This window comes from Peromyscus eremicus, chromosome 17 (assembly GCF_949786415.1).
Source record: "Peromyscus eremicus chromosome 17, PerEre_H2_v1, whole genome shotgun sequence".
Taxonomy (NCBI): domain Eukaryota; kingdom Metazoa; phylum Chordata; class Mammalia; order Rodentia; family Cricetidae; genus Peromyscus; species Peromyscus eremicus.
The window spans coordinates 17,998,283-18,024,621 of record NC_081433.1 but is presented as its reverse complement, the minus strand read 5'-3'; the positions used below and the strand labels follow the sequence as shown (position 1 = coordinate 18,024,621).

Genomic DNA, 26,339 nt, shown 5'->3' with positions numbered 1-26,339 from the left:
AGACAGGGTTTCTCTGTGTAGCTTTGGCTGTCCTGGAACTTGCTATGCAGACCAGGCTGGCCTCGAACTCAGAGATCTGCCTGCCTCTGCCTCCCCAGTGCTGGGATTGAAGGCGTGCTCCATCACTGCCTGGCTTATGTTTTTATTTTTATGTGCACACACATGTCTGAGACCAGAAGAGAATATCTGAACCCCTGGAGCCGGGGTTACAGGAGGCTGTGCGCACCTGACGTGTGCTGGGAACTGAACTGGGGTTTTCTGAAGAGCAGCACGTGCTCTTGACTGTCTCTGCAGCCCCTGTTCTTGTCCCGCTCAGAACTACGGCTTGGGTTGTCGAGGTGGCTCAGCAGGTAGACAAACTGACCTCCTGAGTATGTCTTGGGACCATACGGTAGAAGAAGACCCGATTCCTGAAAGCTGTTTTTACCTCTATAATTGTACTGTGTGACAGAGGCATGCCCCCATTTAATAAGTAATTACAAATGGCTCTTATTGGAATAATTCCACTCTTTAGATTATATGTTTTTTTTTAAAAAGCGCTCTTTATACATAGCTTAGGGCTACTTGAACACAATGGGCCTGGTTTAGAATTCAACTAACCTAGCTGGGTGGTGTGGTGCACACCTTTGATCCCAGAATTCAGGAGGCAGAGGCAGGCAGATCTCTGTGAGTAAGATGCCAGCCTGGTCTACAGAGCAAGTTCCAGGACAGTCAGAGCTATTACACAGAGAAACCCTGTCCTTTTTTTTTTGGTTTTTCGAGACAGGGTTTCTCTGTGTAGTTTTGCGCCTTTCCTGGAACTCACTTTGTAGACCAGGCTGGCTTCGAACACACAGAGATCTGCCTGGCTCTGCCTCCCGAGTGCTGGGATTAAAGGTGTGTGCCACCACCGCCCGGCGAGAAACCCTATCTTGAAAAAAAGAATCAAATGGATCTATCTTGACAAGGTTAGAAACTCTTGATCTTATTAGAAACTAGAAATTATGGGACTGGCAAGATGGCTCAGTGATTAAGAGCACTTTCGGCTCTTCCAGAAGACCTGTGTTCAATTTCTGCACTCACAGGGCAGTTCACAACTGTCTGTAACTCAGTCTCAGGGGATCTGACACCCTCTGTGGCCTGCATAGGCAAGCACGTACACAATATGTAGACATACAGCCAATCAACCATCCATACACATAAATTCAATAAATAATGGTTAGAAAAAGAATTTAAAAATAAATATAAAACTAATATACAAAGAAAACAGTCTCTACTCTTTATGTAAATCCTTTCATTCCAAAATTTAGTAGTACATAATTCATTAGTATAAAATAATTCTCAGAACCTAACAACAAAGTAAAAAACCGACTCTTAAAGAAAAAGGCAAACAAACAAAAACAAAGAACCATAAAGAGCAGCAGAACTCCTCCAACCCCTAAAAATACACCAAACCCCATTTTCTTTCACCCCTCTGTGGAGGGAGCCGAGTCTGTCTCTCTGCCCACATGCTAACAGCACTAATACAGATTACCAACCCGCTCGGAACAGTGTTACTTCCCACTTGTCCTTGGAAAACTTGCCTGTAATTTCCCAGTTTGACCCAAACAATCTGCTTGTAATGCAGTTTCTTGCCAGCTTTACAGTCATTGCAGTTCCAGCAGCCTTCTGGCATGTCTATGTTCAGGCACTCCGGGTGGAAGGAAGCCGGGCATGTCTCACAGCAGAGCAATTTTCCACCTGGAAACAGACACACAGTCTTAGGGACTGAGAAAGGAAGGAGAAAGTCATCCTTTACAACATTAGATTTTATTCAAGTGGGAAAAACAAAGGGATGGTTGAGTCATATCCAGAGTGATGGTCTAAAACAGGAAACACATGAAATAGCCCGTTTTTAAGACTCCAGGAGCTAGAAACTCGGAGCTCTGAGTAGGACCAAACCACTCAGTGCCCCTTAGAACACAAGCAACTGGGGAGTCAGGTGTCAGCTAGCTAACACATCACAAAAGAGACAGAAACTCTTTAACCCAGGGAGATTTGAAAGTAGGGTTTCAAACAAACAGCTTTCTTTTGCTCTTCTGAGTGAAGAAAGAAAGCAATAACCATGCTTGTACTTTAACCCACTGTCAGAATGCACTAAATCCCTTTATAATAAAATCAGCCAAGAATGAAAACAATAAGTTGACCAGTACTTCTTTTCTTCTTCAAATACCAAAGTAGAACACAGATTCTGAAAACAGTAGTCATAGCACCGTTACCTTTTCAGTGAGGCAGACAGACAAACAGGCTATACAGCAGTGATCTGTAACCATTCCATCACCAAGGATTCCCTTTCTCCTAATTATGACCCATATTTTCAAAATCATACCAACCCAAAATCAACTTGCACTTCAATATTAGCAATTTCCTCCCCTTTATTGGGAGATCGTCTCACTGTGTAGTTCACACTTCCCACTGGGGTCCTCCTGCCTGCCTGTCTCCCAAGTGCAGGGACTGCAGGCATGCACCACCATGCCTGCTCTCCTATTTCTACTGACCAAAGATATGCATAACTCTGAACCAAAAGCAATGCATTTTATAGTATCATCATGTTGAATGGGTTGAAGTCATAGCCAAATAAATCTCATGTAACTATATTGTATAAATGTGTAATTCTCTTAATTTTCCCAAAATACTCAAAAGTTTTCTTTGTATATCTATTTTTCTGACTTAAGTTTGAGAACCACTGCTTTATAGCACAAAACTAGGTAATTCTCAGAGCAAAATGAAGTACTACATGCAAACCCTCTTTTCAGGTTCCTACTAAGTTCTCTCTTTTTAGACTAAAATGTTCCCTGGCTAACACCAAAACAGGTGTGACAAACAGAATAATCCTTTTAATGCAAACCAATAAAAACGGGAGGGGGGGTGGAGATGATGAGGTGTTTCTAGCATGAATATCAACAAGTAACAGGAAAGGTGGACCACTGAAGACAACGAGGGACGTTCCACTGACAAGTCAGTTCTACAACCTACAAGTTGGCAGAGATTGAGAGTCTCACAGACAAGACCCAGAGCCTTCCATATAACTTGATCAGATTACCTGCTCCTGCCTTTTACAGTTTAGAAATCTTGCCTTCCTGCACTTTCAGACCTCTGACTGTTACATGAAAACAAAGAGAGAACCTACATACAACCAGCGATGGACAAGCACTGTATTTCCTCTGCCATCTTGGACTTCAGTCCCAGGCGCTTCCCCTTCTGACTGCAGGTGTCAATGGGGATTAATTGGCTCAGTTTTCCAGCCTTGAGATTAGCTGCTTGGATGTTTTAAGTCTGTGGAAGGGACAATCAGGAAGGAGACCTGCCTTGCAGACAGCCTTAGAGGGGGATATGTGATGATTAGCAGCACCGTGGAAGTTGGGCTGGCCATGTTTACTGTCAATGTAAATGGTCCTAAGTTTCAGCCTTATTTCAGAGGAAATACAGAGCCAGAATCAGTGAAAATTACCAGGATAGAGATGTTCAAAGTACGTAAGAATATAGAAAAAAGGAAAATATGAATGGTCTACCTTGATGCTATGCATAAAAACAAAACCACGGGGGCAACAAAAACCTGCTTCCCACATACAAGAGAGGAAGTCTGTCACTCAGACTAAGCAGAGGGCTCGAAACCACTTCAGTTATGTCAAGGTTAATCCTGAATGCTGGAAACCAAACAACTGAGTTAATCTCATTTTACAAACGCACTGACAGGCTAATTCCACTTGGCTGAGGAGGACCGCAGGTCCCGCCCACCTCCTTCAGAAGCACAAGCATCACCAGTAAGGCGATGATGCAGTCTGACCTCAGCAGACAGTGAACAACCGGCCACAGGCCAGTCCTCTCTCCGATACCCCTAGTGGGCTCCAATCACCTCGCTCAGATATCAGTCTTCCAGTTATTAGTTGCCACTTGGGCCAACAAAGGAGCAAGGATACATCAACTCGGCAGCATGAATAGCAAATACTAATAAAAACCTATGTTTAATGTGCATACATGGTATAGTAGGCATGAATAATGAATTTTTCTTTATCGATTCTGAACTTGGACCTTAGGTCATAATGAAAATATATTAAGCAAATGAATTTTTCTTTATCGATTCTGAACTTGGACCTTAGGTCATAATGAAAATATATTAAGCAAAAGCCCTATCCATACCTTCCAAACTCAGATGTTTCCTCTGGGTTAACAAAGCCCCAAATAAACATGAAGTCACTTTCCTCTCTATTATAAGCAGGCTATGGCAAGTTAAGCACAAATCAAGTTTTCGTGCATGAATGAGACTGATTGAGAGAATACGAACATACATGTAGCTCATGGTTCTTTTGGAATAAACTGCCCATTGGCAATTTGATTCGGCTACCTTGCCCTCAACCCCAGCTTCCCTCCTAAGGGAAGGGCACTTGTTTTCATAGCATCTTAACTAAATATTTAAGAAATAAAACAATAGACTATGTCCTAGAAACAATCTTTTCTAGTATCTGTTACTTTGGCTTTTTTCCCCTATATTTTGGTTGTGAGCCTAGCCTTTAACGCTGAGCTATCTCTCCCGTCCTGGCTTTTTTTTCTAAATAGCCTTTCTTGTTAGTTAGCTTATAGGTAACGACAAACTATACCAGGACTACCCTAATATAACATGAATGTTAGTTCTAGGTCAAGCAAATAAGAAACAGCCTTTCAAATAGTCCTTTATGTTAAGTAAAATTCTAGTCTTTAGCTTTTAATAACCTACATCTTTGGAATGTGTGAAAATTGACTCAGGGAGAAAAGTAAAAATTTGTGATGACAGAATTATTTTAAGCTTTTTTTCAATAATTTTATAGCCATATGAAGACACAGTCAGAACCACCAAGGCAGAATCTACCAAAAGCAACAGGCAGTGCTTGACAGGCATACATCCCCCCTTTATTTAAAGAGAGAGAGAGAGAGAGAGAGAGAGAGAGAGAGAGAGAGAGAGAGAGAGAGGGGAAAAGGCAAAAATAAACTATTTTAATTATTACCTTTCTCACATTTCTTTTGGGAGGCTGACGAAGAAGGAATCATAGGTAATCTCATCAACTCAGCACGGGTTGACTCATTCAGTAGGTAGTGGGATTTATAGGCATAGGAACTGAACATGGGGTCTGAATGGTCCTGAACTATCAGCCCTATATGAAACAAACAGAAAGAGATGAGCTGCGATGAAACTACCCATGATTCCACGAGGGGAAAAAATCAGCACCTATTATGGCCCACGCCTTACAGTGAGGGATGGGAGTGTATGAAATGCAGCCCTACTTCCCTGGACCTTACTAAAGGAGTGCAAATCATTTCAGATTTTATTTGGTTTCTTTTCTGCCATCATAGAAAGCAATTACCACCTTAAACAGCTATAGAAAGTTCCTCTGATCTACGTAGAGACCTATCCTATCGGAGGAAAACAGAAGGTCTGCTGTAACACACTGGCTCCCAACACCTCCTGTTAAATTTATCATGCAGCTCTATGCCATTTCCTACGCGGGCACTGTGATTCTAATGATAATTACTCTGCAGTTATTAGTTTCTAATGATCTAGGACTTGAGAGAACACATCAGAACAGTGTCACTTAGGGACCATTTGAGAAGAGGTCTGTTTTGGAAGGGTCACCACCAACTCTTTCCTATGGTGTATTCTTCATCTGATGCTGCCCTCCACGGAGATGGGTCCAAGACATGTGTGAAGTAGGTGAATGAACAGAACTTGACACTGCCACTAAAACAGTAATTTTCTAAGAAGTTATGTGATGTCAATCCTTTTTTATCCATTTAGAGCAAAGACGTGGGATGAAAGAAAGAAAGAAAGAAAGAGAGAGAGAGAGAGAGAGAGAGGGAGGGAGGGAGGGAGGGAGGGAGGGAGGGAGGAAGGAAGGAAGGAAGGAAGGAAGGAAGGAAGGAGGAAGGAAGGAAGGAAGGAAGGAGAAGGAAGGAAGGAAGGAAGGAAGGAGGAAGGAAGGAAGGAGGAAGGAAGGAAGGAAGGAAGGAAGGAAGGAAGGAAGGAAGGAAGGAAAGAAGAGAAATGAGACTTTTAAATGAGGAAGGTCAAGCAGAGTCCCTCCACTCAGAGCTGAGCTCAGGGAAATCACTCAGCCTAGGATTCAGTGTTCTGACCCACAGAAACAGGAAATGCTTCCTAAGGTAACTGTGGCAATTATTTCAAATTGTGTCCATTAGAGTGTGATTTAATATGCAAAATAAACTGCTATTATTACTATTAAAATAATAAGAAAACCCTAACCTATCAGCTCTATTACAAACAAAGGCATAAAATGTTAAGAAATCTTTATTTGATAGAGTACTCAAGATGCACAAAAAATGTAAATAATATAAACTGCACTGAAAGATATCTCAATATTTCCTATGGTGTTTCAAGTTGGCTGGGGATGTGTGTGAAAGCTCTAAACATAGTTCTAGACCTTTCCATCCTTAAGAATTAGTTTCATGACTTTATTTTTTAACTAACTATTTAATTAATTTGTGTGTGCTTGCAAGCATGTGTATACATGCATGTAAGTGGAGGCCAGAGGACAACTTGCAAGAGTCAGTTCTCCTTCCATTGAGTGCAGTCCTGGGATCAAACACCAGGCGGCCACGCTTGGCAGCAAGTGCCTTTACCCACTGAGCCATCTCAACGGCCCCAGCTTAATGATTTAAACATCCAGTAACTAAGGACTAAGAAAAAATACTTTATGAGGATGGAAAAATTCTTAATAAGGCTAGAAAGATAGAAAATAAGTTCCATTTTCTAATACTAAAACAAATTATTAAAATATTTTCTTTGGCATATGGATTTACTATAGTTAGTCTCCTTAAAAATAGGTGTCCTGAAAGTTTAAAATATTACTTATTTTTTTTCTTTTTGGCTTTTTTGAGAGAGGGTCTCATTATGTAGCTCTGGCTGTCCTGTAATTCACTCTGCAGGCCAGGCTGGCCTCAAACTCACAGAGATCTGCCTGCCTCTGCTTCCTGAGTACTGGGATTAAAGGCATGTGCCACCATAACTGGCTTACATATTTATACTTTAAAAGACTTTGATTTAAACCTTCTTAAATCTCAAATATCTGATATGTTTAGAATAAATTTTTTGCAAAAAGCTGTGAGAGAAAATGAAGTTAATTTACTATACAATTAAAATATGTGGGCATTCATTTTATGGGCTTTTAAATAAAGTATAAACAGATATAAACACAGGTTCTGGTTCTGATTCTGAATCACCAGGCTTTGCCCCATGCATGTTATCATCAAGCTTTTGGTTAATGGGTATCAGTTTAATTTCACAAAGTGGCAAGAGTCTCTGTAAGTATACCATTTCCCACCTGTCCTAAATTAAAATAGCTTTAAAGAGCAATCAATTTAAAAGAATAAAAAAGTAGCCTGCTGTAATGGTACAAGCCTTTAATTCCAGCACTTGGGAGACAGAGGCCAGCCTGGTCTACAGAGTGAGTTCTAAGACAGCCAGAGCTTTCAGAAAACGAAAATCAACTAAACAAATAAAACAAAGTAATCAATTATTAAATGAAACACAGCACAAAAAAATACTGGTTAAAACAATGACTGAACTGGACTTCGAATATACTCCAAAGTAAGCTATCATACTAACTATAAACCAACGTTTTTTGTGGACTATTATGAAGGGCTGGAAGAGCCGTCACTGTCACTCAAGTTCCCCATGCTATGCATCAATTCCTAACTCACTAGTGTGGGGGAAGAGACGGCCCATGGACTAAGAGCACGGGCTTTTCTTGCAGAGGACCCAGGTCTGATGCCCAGCACCAACATGGTGGCTCACAACCACTTTGAATTCCAGCCCCAGGGGATCTGATGACCTCTTACGGTCTTACGTGCACTGCACACACACATGGCTCATATACATACATTCAGGTACAAACAAATAGTCCTTTCTGATCACCACTCCATTCAGTAACAGAAGATGGGGATAATTTCTTATTTGCCTATCTGACAATGCAGCAATGAGTATTCTGGTTGAACCCCTACCTGCTTCAAAGCGGGGAACTGTAACGACTCTGGCTTCAGGCTGGGATAAGGATGGGTGGTAGGAAACTGGTCTAGCTTGGGTTCAATCCCCAGACCACAAGCAAACCAGCAAACCAAAGCCAAAGTAACAGTGTCCCCTACTCTGATGGCAGATAGCATACATGCTTACGAAACTGAGGCTACAGGTAGAAAGCTTCAGTGTAAGGAATCCAGTTGGCTGGATATACAAGGGGCTGTGTAAGCTGCTAAGACAGATGTTTACTTAGTCGTTAACTGCCTACCTCCTTTCAGGTTTGTTTGTTTGTTTGTTTGTTTTAAATGAGAGATTCAAAAGCAAAACCACCCAAAATAATCTTTCATCCTACTTAAAGGCTATTATATCTTACAAATTGGCATGGTAAATAAAATGCCTACAGTTCCAGCTACTTGGGAAGCTGAGGCAGAAGGATTGCTTGAGTTGACAAGTTTAAGACCAGCCTCCAGACAGAGCTCATCTTAAAAGAGAAAACAGAAAGGAAACCTTAAAAAAAAAAAAAAAAAAAAAAATGTCTAGTACTCCTAACAAACTAACTGGCTCCTGAAGCAAAACCAAACAACAAAAAGTTGTGATCTTCAGAAGGTCTAAATATAGCATAACAGACTTGATACATCTTGTAGTTCCTTTAAGTACTACATAGAGGAAAATGCAAAAAAAAAAATGAAAATTTTATTTAAAAAAAGGTGACATTTTAATTAAAATTAAATAAAAAGGAAAAAAAAGAATTTAATTATAATACAGCCAAGATAAAGATGGACAGTGTGAGCCAGGCAGTGGTGGCACATGCCTTTAAGCCAGCACTCAGGAGGCAGAGGCAGGCAGGTCTCTTGTGAGTTCGAGGCCAGCCTGGGCTACAGAGTGAGTTCCAGGACAGCCAGGGCTACACAGAGGAACCCTGTCTCAAAAAACAAGAAAAAGATGGACAGTGTGTATCACAGTCCGTGAATTATGTACCGTGTGGTGCTTTGAATAAGAACGGCCCCCAGGGCTGGAGAGATGGCTGCTCCTCCAGAGGTCCTGAGTTCAATTCCCAGCACCCACACGGTGGCTCACAACCATCTGTAATGAGATCGGGTGCCCTCTTCTGGCCTGCAGATATAACACTGTATACATAATAAATAAATCTAAAAAAAAAAAAAAAAAAGAACGGCCCCCATAGGCTCATGTGTTTGGTCCTCAGTTGGTGGGACTGTTTGGGAAAGGTTTGGAGGTGTGGCCTTGTTGGAGGAGGTGTGTCACTGGGGTTTGTTTTCTCTCTGCTCCTGGTGACTGCCTCAGCATGTAAGCTTTCCATACTGCTCCACCACCATGCCTGCCTGCTGCCACGCTCCCTGACATGATGGGGGAGCATCTGAAACTGCAAGCAAGCCCCCAACTAAATGCCTTCTTCTAAGCTGCCTTGGTCATAGTGTTTCCTCACAGCAGTAGAACAGTAACTAAGATGGAATTTGGTAACAGGGAGTGGCATATTGCTGTGGCAAGCTTGATCATGCTGGGTTTTGGAGAAATGCGGAAGACTTTGGAGGAGGAAAGCAAGGTTGAAAGCAGTAAGTGGGACTTAATGGGCCACCCTAGTAGGAGTTTGGAAGACGGCAGAGGTAAAAACAGTGTGGACTATGAAAGTTTCAGCTCAATGTTTCAAAGGGGAAGAATATTAAGCATGTGGCTTAGAGACTATTCTTGTGATATTTTTGGCAAAAAAATGTGGCTGGTTTTTGCCCTTGTCTTTAGAATCTGCTAAAGGCTAAATTGAAGAATTTTGGATTAATGTTGTTGGCAGAAATTTCAAGACAACCTAGTATTGACTGTGTCATGTGGTTATTAGTGATCACTCTTATGCAGATCTACAATGAAAAAGAACAAATAGGGAAAAAAAGAAATACAAAATGTACAATTTGAGGAGAAAAAGAGCATGAGGAAATTTAATGTTACAGCCAAGTCTTGTACTCAAAGAGATGAGAAGTTTAAAGACCTGATTCAAAGTGGCAAGACCCCACTCAGCTAAGCCTATATCTTGTAAAAAAAAAAAAAAAAAAAGAAATGTCTAAGCAATCTTTTGCTTCTAAAGCAAAGAAAACCTACTCAACAAGGACAGTGGCAACAAATCAAAGGCTATGCAAATGTAATCCAAGGAAGGGTAGGGCCCCATCCAAAGCAGAGGAGCAGAACTTGGTAGCAAGCACCCCTACACGGCTCTGGCTTTAGAGGCAAGAAGGATATATAAGTAGAGGGGTTGTGGAATCTTCCTCCACAGTGAAGGACAGATGCTGAGGCCAGGTGTGTGCCAGGGGAGTCCCTGCACAGAGACCCTGAGAGGCCACTGTGTGAGGCTGTCAAAGTGAAGCCTGGATTGCAATGGAGATCCCAGGGTGTTGGAGACGCCAGGCCCTGGGATGTCTGCCAAAGAGAACTGCAAATGGAGCGTGGCACCAGTCCAAGAGGAAGAAGCGTGGAGTGGGCTGCAGACAACAAGGCTGGAAGGAGGGGGGATCTCAAGAGCTCTTAGACATCAGACATGGACGTGCAGAATTTGGAGTTTGCCCTGCTGGGCTTTGGTACTGCTTTGGTCCATGTTTTCTCATTAAACTCCCTTTCCCCATTTTGGAATTGAAATGTATATTTTGGGCCAATGTATGTTGGAAGTATATAATTTGCCTTTTTTTTTTTCCTTTTTTGAGACAGGTTCTCTCTCTATATATAGCGTTAGCTGGCCTAGAACTTGTTATATATAGACCAGCCTTGCCTAAACTCACAGAGATCCTCCTGCCTCGGCCTCTCCAGTGCTGGGATTAAAGGTGTGGGCCATCACACCCAGCTTAAGGTATTTTTTAAAAGCAGATGTTAGCTTATAGAAAAATTAACTTTCTCACCATTTGGATGTCTACCTGAAATGTTCTCTTTTAGTAATAACAGGATGGGTTCAGCACTCCTAGGACATAGTGCTATGCAACATCTGGAGCTCTCTCCAATGCAGAGACACATTTAAATGGAGAAATATGCCAATGAAGTCAGAACAAAAGATAAAACGGGTCGACACTCACCTCTGGCACAAACGAAACAAAAGCCTACGTTTACGGCGGCAGCAGACTGACTACTCCGTTTGGAATGGTTACTACAGATGAGAATGTGGGAGGACACAGAGACGCTTCCAGCAGCAACACAGGCATCTCCAAAGTGATAGGCGACTGGACACCTCAAGCATCTCATCATCCGCCCTGTGTGAAGACAGGTCAAGAGCGGTCTACAGCATGCTGCTATGATGCTCTGTGAGCTGGGCTCCCCGCCAGGTGACACTGGTCACAGTCATTACGAAATGATCTTTTCTAGGTTGACTGTCATCGCTATGCATCCCAGTCCCCAAATGCAAGTTGATAATCATGTAGGGATCCTCCAAAGGAATCAAATACTCTATCTACACTTGAGGAATTCTTGAGTGTAGTTTGAACTCCTGACAAGTCAGCTGCTGTGGCTCAGCTTTTCAACTTGGAGATAAACAGAGAGAAGGCCCGACACCGTTGACGAGGCTGTGCTGAACATACGTGCGCACTGCACTTTGGACATGTCCCTTCTCTAGCTCTGCCTACCTTTACTTGCTTTGTAGATGTCCTTCTCCACAGAGCAGGAGGAGCAGCAGTGCTGGGGACAGCGGAACCCCTTCGACTCAAAGATGGTAGTGGGGAATTTGCGGACACAGGCTTCATGATAAAACTTCCCACAGACACTGACGGAACAACGCTTCACATCCTTACCAGACACTTTACATGAGAAACATGGGTGCTGGCCTAGAAAATGGATGACACACATAGGTTAAATAAGATCTGATTAAAGCATAGTCCATTTCATTTAACCTTTCCAAGTGCTGGGAGTAAGTCCAGGTACTTGGGCATGCAGGCAATTACTCTTGACAATGAGCTACATCCCAGCACTTGGGTTTTTTGAGATAAGGACTTTTTTATGTACCTTAGACCAGCCTCAAAATTGCCATCCTCCTGCTTCAGTCTCCTTAGTGTTCAGATTACAGGTGCATACCTCCACATAAGCTAACTAGTCCTTTTATAGAGAAGCAGCTATAGATATGAAAGTGTAGCTCTGAGAGAAATTCTGCTGTTACACTTTCGAATTCAGCATACAAAAAGAAACCCGAGGCTGGAGAGATGGCTCAGTGGTCACAAGCACTTGCTGGTTTTCCAAAGGACCTGGGTTTGATTCGCAGTACCCACGTGGCAGCTCATAACCATCTATAATTCCAGGCCAGGGCACCCAACACCCTCTTCTGGCGTCCTTGGGCACCAGGCAGGCTCACAAACATACTTATAGACAAAACACTCATACACAAAATAAATTTTTAAAAATGCAAGAACACAGCTAAATTAAGATCATAAAACTAGAATTCTCAGCACTTCAAAGGTGAAGGAAGGAGGTCTCAAGAATTTAAGGCCAGCCTGGCTTACACAAGAGCTTACACAACCTACGCCAGACTTCTGTAACTCATTAAAAAAAAAAAAAAATCCCTTCAATCCTACCTGCTGCTGCTGCTGCTGCTGTGTGTGTGTGTGTGTGTATGTGTGTGTGTGTGTGTGTGTGTGTGTGTGTATGTGCGCGTGCACATACTCATCTATGTGGAAACTGACATCTGGTCTTCCTCAATAGCTCTCCCTTATTTTCTGAGGCAAGGTCTCTTGCTGAAGCTGGAGCTCAATGTTTCCAGCAAAGCCTGAGCAATCTTCCTATCTCTGCCTACCTGCTGCTGGGCTTACAGGCATGCAGCCACACCTAACTTTTACATGGACACTAGGGATCAAATTCATGTCCTCACGATTACACACAAACTATTTTAGTAACTGAGTCATCTCTTCAGACCTCTCCCTCATAGAAATATTCCTTTAAAATGAAGTGAAGTCTCCAGGCAGTGGTGGTGCACGCCTTTAACCCCAGCACTTGGGTGGCAGAGGCAGGCAAAATCTATGTGAGTTTGAGGCCAGCCTGGGCTACAGAGTGAGTTCCAGGATAGCCAAGGCTACACAGAGAAACCCTGTCTTGAAAAAAAAAAAAAGAAAGAAAGAAAGAAAAATGAAGTGAAATCAGTATTTGCTGAGAGGATTAACCAAACCTGGTTCTTTGAGAAAATTAGCAAATTTAATATCCCTGGTTTGAGTAATACAAATGAAAGAAGAACAAGTATCAATATTATTAGTATCAGAAACGAAACACGAGACACCCCAGTAAACACTACAAACATTAACAAGATTACAAGGATATCACTGCACTTTTGCTAATTTGAAAATTCAAATCAATGAAAAAACAACTTACCAACACCGGAACAAAAATAAACAGAAATATGTTTGACTTGGTCCTCAGTAGGTGGAACCATTTGGGAGGGATTAGGAGGTGTGGCCTTGTTGAAGGAGGGATGGGCTTTGAAGTTTCAAAAGCCCATGCCATTCCCAGTTAGCTCTCTCGACCTCAAGGCTGTTGTCTCAACATGTAAGCTCTCATACTGCTCTAGTGCTGTGCCTGCCTGCCTGCTGCCAGGCTCCTCACCATGCTGGCCATGGACTCACCCTCTGAAACTGTAAGCCCCAATAAGCTTTCTTCTACAAGTTACCTTGGTCGTGGTGTCTCTAAACAGCAACAGAAAAGTAACTAAGACAACTAGCTATGTTGTTTCAGACTGCTTTCCCTGCATTTAAACAGAATCATGGATACATAGAACCATAAAGTAGCATATTTCTTTGTATGCTGTTATGATAGGTGTTGCAGAATACACAGATGAAGAAGAAATACATAATAAATGTCAAGTTTTAAAAAATTAATAGTAGGCTTGGCATGGTGGTGCAGGCCTTTAATCCTTGCACTGGGGAGGCAGAGGCAGGTAGATTTCTGTGAGTTCAAGGCCAGCCTGGTCTACATAGTGAGCTCTAGGACAGGCCAGCCAGGTCTACATAGTGAGACCCTCTCTTTAAAAAAAAATTAATAAGCTGGGCGGTGGTGGCGCACGCCTTTAATCCCAGCACTCGGGAGGCAGAGCCAGGCAGATCTCTGAGTTCAAGGCCAGCCTGGGCTACAGAGTGAGTTCCAGAACAGGCAGCAAAACTACACAAAGAAACCCTGTCTCAAAAAACAAAACAAACAAACAAACAAAAATTAATAGCATCGTTTTTTCCACTAAATATGTAATCATATTTACATAGTTTTATTATAACCACATTTATATTTAGTATATTATATTTAAGTATTTACTATAACTATAGTTAGTTTTGATCAGTACTTGTTGAGGTGTACTAAAGGACTTTAAACCTGTTTATTAAGCACGCATACACACTCAAATCTTAGACCCAGTTGCAAAACAGCCTGATTCACATACTCAATAAACAAAATAAATTTATCTATTTTTGGGGGGTGGGGTCACGGGCACATTGTGAGTGGAAATCTGGACTGCTTTTTTGACCTTGGGAAGCTCAATAATGTATGATATCTTAACTTGCTGAAATACGTATGGGAGGGGAGAACAGCTTAACAAGAAAGAGACAGAGTCAAGGGAGATACCACCCAGCACATCCTCCCGACTCAGTCTTCCACAGCACAGCTCACCAGTTTCACACTCCTCGCAGATGAACCTTCCCTCAGGGACCGCAGTCAGCCCCAGGCACTCCAAGTGAAAGTGTCTGCAGCACTCCCCCTCACAAGAGACCAGACAATCACCAGCGGTTTCACAGATCTGTAAGAGAGAGAAAGCAGCAATTCTTAAACTAGAGCATCAGAACTGACCAGGGTACTTGCTGAAGTGCAGCCCACTGGGTTTTTCTCCTAATAGTCTTTTTTTTTTTTTTTTTAAGATTTATTTATTTATTACGTATGTATACATCATGTATGCCTGCAGGCCAGAAGAGGGCACCAGATCTCATTACAGATGGTTGTGAGCCACCATGTGGTTGCTGGGAATTGAACTCAGGACCTCTGGAAGAGCAGTCGGTGCTCTTAACCTCTGAGCCATCTCTCCAGCCCCTCTCCTAATATTCTGAGTTAGAAGGTCTAAAAATGGGACCCAAGAATTCAAATTTCTCTATTCTGGTTTTTTTTTTTTTTTTTTTTTTTTTGAGACGGAGTTTCTCTGTGAAGCCCTAGGTTTGGTTCCCAGCACCTCCATGGAGCTCACACAGCTATATGTTAACTCCAGTTCCCGCTTCTGACCTCTTCAGGTACCAGGCAAACATGTGGTGCACATACCCTCATGCAGGTAAAATGTAACATTAAATAACTCAAAAAAAAAAAAATTAAAAAGGAATAGGTAGCTGGGCATGGTGGCATACTAGTCCCAAACCAGTCTGGTTTATACAGCAAATTTCAGACCAGACCAGGCTACAAAGTGAGACCCTCAAAAACAAAACAACAAAAACCCAATGAATGACAAATATTCCAGTTCAGGACAGGGAGAGCCACCAATAGTCTTAGGACCTACAGCTTTACAGCAATGTAATAAAAACAGAATGAAATAAAAACCCAGGCGCTCAGGACACTGCTGGTAGAACGGGATCACGTTTACAGGTAGCCACCTGCCTACCTGACACACGGTGTCCTTCTTACTCAGGCCAACGCCTCTCCGAGACAAACTGGAGTCCACCGACTGTGAGTCAGAAGCATCTGCATCTGCAGCCGCTGAAGGGCTATCTCCTTCTTTCCCAAAGCCTACCTATTTGGAAAACGGCACAGGATAAAGAAAAAACAATCCTGCAGACACAATGCAAGGCCTAGTGCAATTGGCTCAAATCTATCTCAGAACAGCCTGTCTGCCTGCCTGTGTTCCTGCCAGCCAGCCTGTCTGCCTGTGTTCCTGCCTGTGTTCCTGCCAGCCAGCCTGTCTGCCTGTGTTCCTGCCTGTGTTCCTGCCAGCCAGCCTGTCTGCCTGTGTTCCTGCCAGCCTGCCTGTCTGCCAGCCTGTCTGTGTTCCTGCCTTCCTGCCTGCCTGCCAGCCTGCCTGTGTTCCTGCCTTCCTGCCTGCCTGCCAGCCTTCCTGCCTGCCTGGCTGCCTGCCTACCTATCTTCCTGCCTGCCTGCCTGTGTTCCTGCCTGCCTGCCTGTGTTCCTGCCTACCTTCCTGCCTGGCTGCCTTCCTTCCTTCCTGCTTGTCTGCCTATCTTCCACCTATCTTCCTTCCTACCTTCCCTTCTCTTCCCTGACTCCTTCCTTCCCTCCCTCCCTTCCTTCTTTCAACCCAGGGATGCTACGTATATGTCATCTGGGAGAAACTGCCCCTAATATTTAAAAAACAACAATGTCAAAACTCCTCTGGTTCTGTTATGTAAGAAATCTACAAAGTAAGTTACAAATAACCAAAGGAATTTTTTTTTTTCCTAGCCAAGCTACATCTTTAACCTCAGCCCTGGGGAGGCTGAGGTAGGTAGGTGCCTGTGATTTCAGGCCATCCTGGTGTATATGGAAAGTCCCAGGCCATCCAGGATTATATCACGAGGCCCTGTCTCAAAAACATATTTTTAGAAGTTTTTATTTTATTATTATTGTTGTTGTTGTTATTAGTCAAGGTCTCACAATGTAGCTCTTCTGTCCTGGAACTGGCCTGGAACTCAAAGAGCTGCCTTCTGAGCACCAGGATTAAAGGCATGTTCCACCATGCCAGGACCTTAATTTTTTTTTTTTTTTAAACAAGGCTGATGACCACCACCACCACATAAAGCACCTGACTTGGATGGGTGTAGTTCTCAGACCCTGATTACCCTACATTCTCTTACAAATGGACCCTGAAAGTCTGTCTGGAGGTTCAAGCAGGAGAATGCAGATCTTCCCTTGGGAAAGGCCACTCCCTTCCATTTTCAGAGTTGCACATGGAGCGAGGAGGAAGGGGCATCGACCCACGCGGACCTACCAGGCAGGTAAACTGAATTATCGCGGTAACCAAGAGTTCAGCCCTGCACCCTGCCACGAGCGTTTACAGTTCCCTGGTTTCTCCCACGGAAGCATGCTACGGTGGCTGGCAAGGCAAGAAAGAGCAGCCTGGCCAGACCCCTGCCCACACTTACCTGCAGATCACTCAGTCCTCGAGAATCGGAGTCAGACGTGTCTCTGTACGCGGAATTAGCTGTGTCCACATCGGTTGAGGCGCGACTCCTTTTCTTTAGAGGCTTACAGGAATCTGAAATCTCGCTGGCACCTTAACACAACACACTGAAATTAATCCTAAAATAGTACTTAGGGTTACTGCTTTCATTTTCTTGTAGGAGAGTATTTTCTTTCCCCAAACTCATCTTAAGTGTGTTGAGGGGAATTCACAGCTCTCTGGAGCATTGAAGTTGCAAGTGAAAGCTTCAGAAGCTTCCGGCCTTCCTGGTAGAGGTGGTTCATTTACAACTGCGCTATAACACGTTAAATTCAGTTCTGCTCTACCGCTGTTTTCACCAACAGAGCCCAAGTTCCAATCTAGACATCCACTTAATCAGAACTGAAGGCCAGCCCATTGATCTGGAGCAGTTCAGAGAGCCTTTCGATTTTGTACGGGAAGACATGGAACCCAACACAGTGCGCTTTACAGATATGGTTGCAGAGACATCTCCATCTTGTTTTATTAGGGATGTGACAAATCTTTGATTTGTATTCGATTCGTACACGGATAGTGCCATTTCAACCCCCCAATTTTGCAATTCAGTTGATTTTCATCCCCCAAATCAATTTGGACGTTCCTAATTGTTCTTTCCTAGTAACGTGGCATTTATTGTGACCGTTAGCAAGTGCTGCAGCATGCCTACACTGTCATGCCATGTGGGAGGCACATCACTGAGGGCTGTGATGGACAAGCAGTGTTCCAGAACAGGAAATCACCAAGAACCAGAGTAGAGGCCTCCGGACTTTGGGAGGGAAGGAATAAATATATATTTGAAAAAAAAAAGGCAGAGAATAGTGTGGAAATTTTTTTAAAACTGCGTGTAATACAAATCCAGCCAAAACAATAGTGCAAAAAGTTACAAAGCAACAATCTCTTGGGCTAATGCAGTAGGCTATACGGAGATAGCCGTGATGAAATGTGCAGATAGGCACGGTGAATACCAAGGAACCAAGGAGACGGTTAATATTGCCACCCACAGTTTGTTTTCCATTTTCCCCCCAAACTTTCCATACAACAAACACATCTAGACCAGCCCAGCAAGCTATGGTGGAAGTGCAGTCCAGAAGAGACTATGGAGCAAGAAGTCTCCTGAGGCCATGAGGATCCGCAACAGGCTGGATGGGAGCAGCGCTTGGTGTACAGCCATGTTCTGTGGTGGAAGATGTGGGCCTCGGGAGACTGCTCGGGTTACTGGAACCTCGTTATCACATCCCATCCTACAAGTTTGCACTGAATGCTTCCTGACAGCTACAAATGAGGGTGCCCTGCCCAGGTTAACGCTGATTAAAAAACACAAGTACACAAATCTATCTCTTTCATTGCTGGTGTGTGGAACCAGAACACCACCACAAAATATTTCCTTGGCCTAAAAGATCACTGAATTAACAAGGAGTTTTAACAGAGGAACAGGAGTGCTGTACTGAGAGGCTTTCGAAGGGAAACACAGGTACCGCCAATTCCGATGAGTTTCTGAAAATGCTAGAAAAATGACAGACCGGTGAAGACAGCTGTCATGCTGTCCTCCAGGATAACGGCACTAACGTTAAAAAAAATAATAAGAGCTTTTAATGATTGTAATGGATACAGTTTGGGCCATCTGGCAAGACCCTGCAGATGTGTATTAATGATGCTTTATTTAAAAACAAAACAGTCCATGTTGGAATTGATCAGGGTAAGTTAATGGTGGTTTTTAGGCTGGACCCATGATTTAAGCTGTACCCATCCAGCTCAGACAAAAAAATAAAAAGAGAGAGGAATCATCTGAATGTTAAAGCAATTGTTCAGAGTCTTGAAGAAACCAGGCCAGAGAACGCCAATAATGATGATTGGCAAAATCAAAATCAAAACGAAAGAAACTTTATCGAGCCGCCGACAAAGAAATCTTGCACGGAGACTCCAAGTCTGGAGTTTCTGGGATGAAATTGTACAGGAATCTCAGTCCACAGTTTCCTCATTCGCTGCGGAGACGGAGCTGTCACTGAATCTGACAGAGCCCTGCACTCCTCGGTCCGCCGCCGACCCTGTGGAATGGTGGAAACACAACGCAATCAGGCCTCCTAATCTCGCAGCGATCGAGCGCGATGTCTGTTCTTGGAGCTCCGCCAAGCAGTGTTCCCTCCGAGAGGCGTTCAGTTCTGCTGAGGATCTCCACGGAGACCATCGCTGCAGACTTCTCCCCGAGAATGCAGAGAGGCTGGTGTTTTATTTTATTTATTTTTAAATAATGCAATTTGCCCAGAGTAAACTACAGGTATTAGATACAGTTTGAGCTCACCCAAATCGCATGAGTCATGCTATGGAGTCTGTACTATACTCAGATTGCACACAGAAAACACATATATAAGTTTAAGGCTTCTTAAACTTTGTGCATATCTCAAATAGATTCACGTATGGTCATCTAATAGTGGCCATAGTTATGCTATGGGTCAATTTACAAAAAGATTGTACAGCACTGTAAAGTGTGGCAACACTGTTCCCAGTCAAGCTGTCCTGTCTGTTTGCCATAGTCCATTTTTGACAAACATTAATAGCTACTATTCGGTATTCAGTCGAATACCAAAAAAGTGGATTCGTCACATCCCTAGTTTATAAGCCAATGAAATCCCAAATCTTACGGAGAAAAGTTGGAAACAATATCAAGTCTACATGGTGTTCTCCAATTTACCAAAACAAGAAAGACTTTTCATGTGGAGGTACAGAGTAGGATCAACTCTAAAAGTCAGTCTCTCTCTCTCTCTCTCTCTCTCTCTCTCTCTCACACACACACACACACACACACACACACACACACACACACCACACATGAACTCACACAGATATGCACACACACATGAACACACATATGTGCACACACACGCACACCAAGAGGGGGATGAAATTTCACACTGAAGAGCAACAATGATTGACAGAGACAGACAAAAAAAAAATACATGAAGTACAAATAAGTTATTCTTAAAAACTGGTTTAATCAAAGAAATGCCAAGCAGCATCATAATACTGACTCACCTTTCTGTAATCCAGTCTTCAGGGAAGCCTGGGGAGCTGTTTCAACCTGTTTGGACAGAAAAACCACAGCATTAACAGGAAGGTTTTTCACTTTTAAAAAATAGAGGGAAAAATCACATTTTCATTGATCTAGGTAGTGACGAGTGACCAATGGTTACCGAGAGTCTGAATTCGACCCCCTCTGTGGGGTCAGGGAGGGTTAAGTCCTATCTGCCTGTGCTGAATACCAAGTGCCAACACACAGCCACATGCTCTTCCGCAAAGGCTTCCCACCACTCCCTTGGTACAGGAAGAGAACGAGAGTATTTTCCTCAGCGTCTGGGAGGCAGGAGGGGGCTGTTTCTTCGGCCAGCCCCAACGTTGCTCTGAACCCCTCCCACCCCAAAGACATTAGGATAAAGTGTTACTTACTATGACACTCAGGTTAATGTAACTCACGCCACTTTAAGACCCTTCCGCGCCTGCACTCACAGCTAAGTTGCTGAGAACCGGGACCCTCTCTGTGTGGAGTGCTATCTGGCTCCATACAGCTGGCAGCTCAACACTTGTGCTGCTACAACAAGCTTAGAAAGTCTGTGACACTGCAACAGCACTTTCTGGAGGGCCTTATGAACAAGGTCTTGATCCTACATCAGGAGAGCGAGATCAGAAGTTATTCTGCCAATGTCTATGTCAAACACGTGGTACGGGAGACTGAACCATCGGAAGAGGGAACAGATGCTGTTTGGAGAGGTTCCTGTTTAGGCTAGGAGTGAACTGTATGTTTCTTTAAGGTGTGAAGTATGCATGTTGAAACACATTTTGTAAATATTTAAGGATTGTTCTAAGCTTTTTAAAAATTTTTTTATTTTTTTTACAACAGGTAAAAAAACATACAACAGGAATGCTTTTTGTACGATACAATTAGTTGTACAAATATAAAATCTTCTAAACAATCACTGGTATTATTCTACTACTAACTATATATAACACAGTGGCAGTAACATTTGTCCCATTATTTTTACTCATTCTGTTTATAAATTTGAAACTGACTGGTCACAGACTGAATTTGGGAACCAGGTGGCAAAGTCACAATTTCATTTTGGTAACAAATACTATAGTTTTGTCAGACTTGGAATTTTTTGGAATTTCCTAGATATGGAAATTATGATAAATGACAAATATTACTAAAATTTTAGCTAAATATTCTCAAGAAATGTTTTATATGCTTGTGATACCATAGAGCACCCACAAAGTTAGCTTTTAAATTTGGAAATTTAAAATTGTGAAGATTTTTAAATAAAAAAAGTACATACTCTTCCATGGTAAATGGCTTTAAAATATTAAACTTACTGGAACTAATTCTGGAATTGTTTTAATAGTAGGTGGTTGGGCTATAAAAAATAAATATTCTAAAGCTGGTTGTGGCGTCAGACACCTTTAACCCCAGCACTGGGGAGGCCGAGGCAGGCATCTAGGAATGCCCGGCCAATCTGATCAGTACACCGAGTTCCAGGCCAGCCAGGGTTATACAGTGAGACCATTTCAAAAAAATGAAGAAAGAAAAGGAAAGAATATTCTGGGGACACAGCTCAGTGGCAAAGTGCTTATCTAAAAATGGATATTCATTCACTTTTTAAAAATTAAAAAAATTCTGTGAGTTTATAATTTATAGGAGAATCATTTCTAAGAGTTATTTGAAAAGGTAATTTAACATGTATATTACTACATTGATTACACCAGTTGAACACATTCAATCAAAATGTAATCCCCTCCCCACACACTTTTTCCTTGAATATTGTTTATCTAACAGTCTGATTTCAGATGAGTGCCATTCCACTGGAAAAATAACATTTCAAAAGATCTGCGATACCAACAGAAGAAAAAAAAAACAGATCATCTATGATTACCTGCTTCTTAAATATAAGAATATAAATTAAATTAATTTGATTTGTTTAAAAAATAAAAACAATATATACCAGCAGCTTAAACCCAAAATCAAAGTTTTAAAAAGGGAACTCCAGGATGGTTCCAAGTAAAACTCATGAAAACATGAACTCATTGTGCTTCTAACAGAATTTCAAAATGAATGTAAGGGTCCTGCCCCGCTGCTTCCCATCCCCCAACCCTGTGTCCTGGGACAAGGCTGAAGCACCGTCCCAGGACAGCTGTGAGAAGTCACCACTGCAACCCAGCAGGACAGATGGAAGGAGAGCTGAGGAAGGAGGCCAGGGCGGGAGGATCTCTCTGGTGATAAGAGATAAGCCACCACATCCCAGACACTCTAACTCGCTACATGTAGGAAGCCAACCTGCTCCTTCTTGGTCTTCTTCTTTGGCACAACCTCGGCGGATTTCTCTGACTCAGATCGAGTCCTGACAGATCTCCTCTGCTGCTTCTTCTCTCCTGGGCCTGCGGGAGGACAGAAGCACACAAACAGAGAAAACTCACTAAGGGGCGTGACTCCTCTGGTTAAGAGCTGACCAGAGTCTTGACTTTTTTATCTATTACTGACAGAGTGTTAATTGAAAGTCATTGAAAAGCTTTTAAACACTTGGGAACACAAAATCATTTAACAGCTCAAATAAACAGAGAATGGGCTCTATAAAAGACCCAGTTACACATAAGGGAGATATTGATTTAGTTTAGTTTTAAAACGGCAGAGGCATAGTTTACTCCTTCAGGCTGGTCAACACACTTAAGGAAGGGTAACTCAGGGGATGCTATCCCATACACACAGAAGGACCGAGTTCAGATCCCCAGCAACCACTTTAATCCCACTGCTGAGGAGGCAGAGGGGGGTCTAGCCAGAGACTCTGTATCAAAGGTGAAAACCAACTGAGAAATATACCCCCAGCTGCCTCCACACACAGGCATATGCACTTGTGCGTGTGTACACACACACACACACACACACACACACACACACACACACACACCCATTGGTTCAAAATCCAATCGCCAGTACACATTTTGCATTTTGCACCTTAAGTAAGCTGAACACATTTTATCTATGAGGAGCAACGCAGTGGGCACATTGTGTAAGTTATAGTACTGCCACACCAGCCGAGTCAGAGGAAAAAGCAGGACAGGCACAAACATGGGACCAAACACAACTGTTACCTTGACTGTCACACGGGTGCTTGCTTTATGTCACAAAGCCCTGCACAAGATCCCCTGCACCACACAAACCAGGGCACTTGGTAGGGTGAGGCATGAAGGTCAGAAGTTCAAGGTCATATCCCCCCCCCCCCCCCCCCCCCCGAGACAGGGTTTCTCTGTGTAGCCCAGGCTGGTCTCAAACTCACAAAGATCTGCCTGCCTCTGCCTCCCAAGTGCTGGGATTATTAAAGGCGTGCACCACCACCGCCCAGCCAAGGTCATTCTTAAGAGTTTACCTGAGACTAACCTCAAAAAGAAAAAAGTGAAATAAAGACAAACAAACAAAAAACTAACCATGGGAAACTAATTAGGACATATTATTGGTATTTTTCCATGCTAAATAGTAAAATAAGCTTAAGAGGTGTGTGTGTGTGTGTGTGTGTGTGTGTGTGTGTGTGTGTGTGTTGAGACGGTGGTCTCACTCTTGCAGCCTTGGCTGACTTGCAACTCAGAGACATCCATCCAACTGTCTCTGCCTAAGTGCTGGGATTAAAGGCATGAGCCACCATGCCTGGCTTAAGATTTTTAAACAGTACAATTGCTTAAAAATAAACTGATAAAAACTTACATGGACCTCATGTGAAAAATAAAAACTGATGTGGCAGTGTGGAAGAACACCGAGCCAGGAATGAGTATCTCTGTGACACCACGACCAGCAACACCTTCACTGCGACTATTTGTCAGGTCTGCAGTACAACTGACGGAAGGCCCTTCCTTAGAAGACTCACTTCCTGAGCCGGTGGGATGGCTCAGCAGGTAAAGGTGCCTAACACCAAAGCCCGATGAGCTGAGTTTCAGCCCCAGACCCCACATGGTAGATAAACAGAACCAACTCCCCCACATTGTCCTCTGACCTCCCGTCACGTGCCTCCTTTACAATCAGATAGAAACTTCTCCCATGCAGCAATGAAGGTAACCTTCAAAGTTCTGCATTTCACTGCTCTGGGTTACAGAGAAATGCTGCCTTCTCCTGGGTCAAATCCAGAACAAAGAGCAATCTCACTGTTTTGTGTTTGGTAGAGTCAGTAGTTTGGTAACACTACAGTATTTGTGTGTGTGTGTGTACCTGTGTATGTGTGTGTGTATATGGGCACACAAGCCACAGTGCCAGTGTGGAGATGAGAGGACAACTTGTGAGAGTGTGTTCTCTCCTTCCACCCTGTGGGTCCTGGTAATCAAACTCAGGTCTTCAGGTACCCACTGGATATCTCACCAGCCATTTTCCCTTTCGTGTATGTATGTATCGGGTATACCTGTGTGCATGCATGTTCACAAAGGTTTCTATGTGTACAGGTGTGTGTGCAAGTCTGTGCACATGCAGGTGAAGGCATGTTCAGGAATCAGTCAAACCCAGGGCTCACTGATATGGACAGGCCACAGCCACCTTCTGAGGCTGGAATTAGAGGCGGGTTACCATGCTCATCTGGCACTTGTGTGGGTCCAAGGAATCCAAGCCCCTGTCCTCTTGCTCACTGTCAAGTGCTTTAGCGGCAAGGCTATCCCCACGGTGCAGCAGCAGTATATTCCAGAACAATAATGAATCTGCTTCTAGCACCAAAGTCACAGTCTAGTCACAGAAGTCAATGGCAGTTCTGGAACTATCCTTTACTCTCAACTTTTCTCCTTAAACTGATAAAAATGTTTAATAAAACAAGAGAGCCTGCCCTAAAAGACCAGCTGAGGATTTCAGAGATCTCATGCTCTAGTACAATCATCAGTACTCAAGTACTACCTAGAAAAACAAAAATGCAAACAGCTTGGAAGCAGCAGCAAGCAAGCAAGCAAACTAAACCTGCCTGTTTCTAGAGTGAAGTGTGGACTTGGCTGGCAAACAGTCCAGACTGCCGTTACCAGACTTCCTTACCATCATCCTCTGATGTGTTGACCAGATCTAACTTTTGGCTTCTTTGGGACGGGCTCTCATGTAGACTGGACTATACATGAACACACCATCTACTCAAGGGTGATCATGAAATCCTACTCTCCTTGCTTCCTTCTCTAGAGCTGGGATTACAGGCAGGAGTCAACATGCCACTTGAGGTGGCACCGGGGTTTGCAGCCAGGGCATTGTGCATGGCAGGCAGACACTCCACCCACTAAACCACTTCCCCAACCCCGACCTACTGTCTTACAGAGGGGGAAGCAGCATGACTTCTTAAGATGATTCTGAAAACTACCCAAAGAACAGACACATTTAAAACCACTAACAATTTTTATACTCATTTTCTGGGGTGGGGGGACTTGGAAAAGAATGTAGTAACCTAGTATGAATGTAAATGTCATTCTTCAAACCACAGAAATATGTCAGCGGCACAGTTAATGTGTCAAGAACGTTCCACTTGCAGCTGAGATGCTACAATGGCTTCTAAGGGGAAATAAGCTTCTCTTCTGACCTTTGGACTACTAAGTGATTTTTACAAAAAAGTGAGATGATATTTGAAAAGACAAAAGTATGCTTATCAACCATGAAGGTTAAATTAAACTAAAACCAAAATCAAAGCTGTAGCACCCATCCCTGAAGGGAGGTTCTAGTCAAAACTTAGAGCCTAACCTCTATGTGTCTAAGGAAGAAAGCCAGTTGCCTTTTCTAGGCACAAAGAATGAGAACATTCTACTTAACAAAGAAAACAAAGATGCAAGTTCACAGCGGAACTTGAATTTCACAATGAACAGATCACACAAATACATGTTCAATAGCTGAAGGGAGGGACGAGAAACACGACCCATTCATAAAAGCTGTGACACTTAAGTGTCCAGTGAAGCCGCCGGGCAGTGGTGGTGCACGCCTTTAATCCCAGCACTCAGGAGGCAGAGGCAGGTGGATCTCTGAGTTCGAGGCCAGCATGGTCTACATAGTGAGTCCCGGGACAGCCAGGGCTACACAAGAGAAACTCTGTCCCGAAAAACAGAAAATAGTAAGTGTCCAGCATGAAATTAAGAATTTATTTTCCCCCTTCTTGGGAGACTAGAGGTGTGTAAATAAAGATCTAGACATCTCACTTAAAGTAAGACAAATTAACAAAGCTGTTA

At 43.1% G+C, this 26,339-nt stretch overlaps 1 protein-coding gene across 1 annotated transcript in view; it reads right to left on the bottom strand.

The window, feature by feature from the left end:
• Nsd3 (nuclear receptor binding SET domain protein 3) overlaps positions 1-26,339 on the bottom strand; it is a 119,084-nt gene that overhangs the window by 26,192 nt on the left and 66,553 nt on the right. The window contains exons 8-16 of the mRNA XM_059244254.1: positions 22,459-22,559; positions 20,169-20,214; positions 17,083-17,213; positions 15,609-15,737; positions 14,639-14,765; positions 11,632-11,829; positions 11,089-11,262; positions 5,001-5,147; positions 1,563-1,719 (exon numbers count right to left, since the gene is read on the bottom strand). Of these exons, the coding sequence (XP_059100237.1) occupies positions 1,563-1,719; positions 5,001-5,147; positions 11,089-11,262; positions 11,632-11,829; positions 14,639-14,765; positions 15,609-15,737; positions 17,083-17,213; positions 20,169-20,214; positions 22,459-22,559 (1,210 nt within the window). The remainder of the gene's footprint in view (positions 1-1,562; positions 1,720-5,000; positions 5,148-11,088; positions 11,263-11,631; positions 11,830-14,638; positions 14,766-15,608; positions 15,738-17,082; positions 17,214-20,168; positions 20,215-22,458; positions 22,560-26,339) is intronic.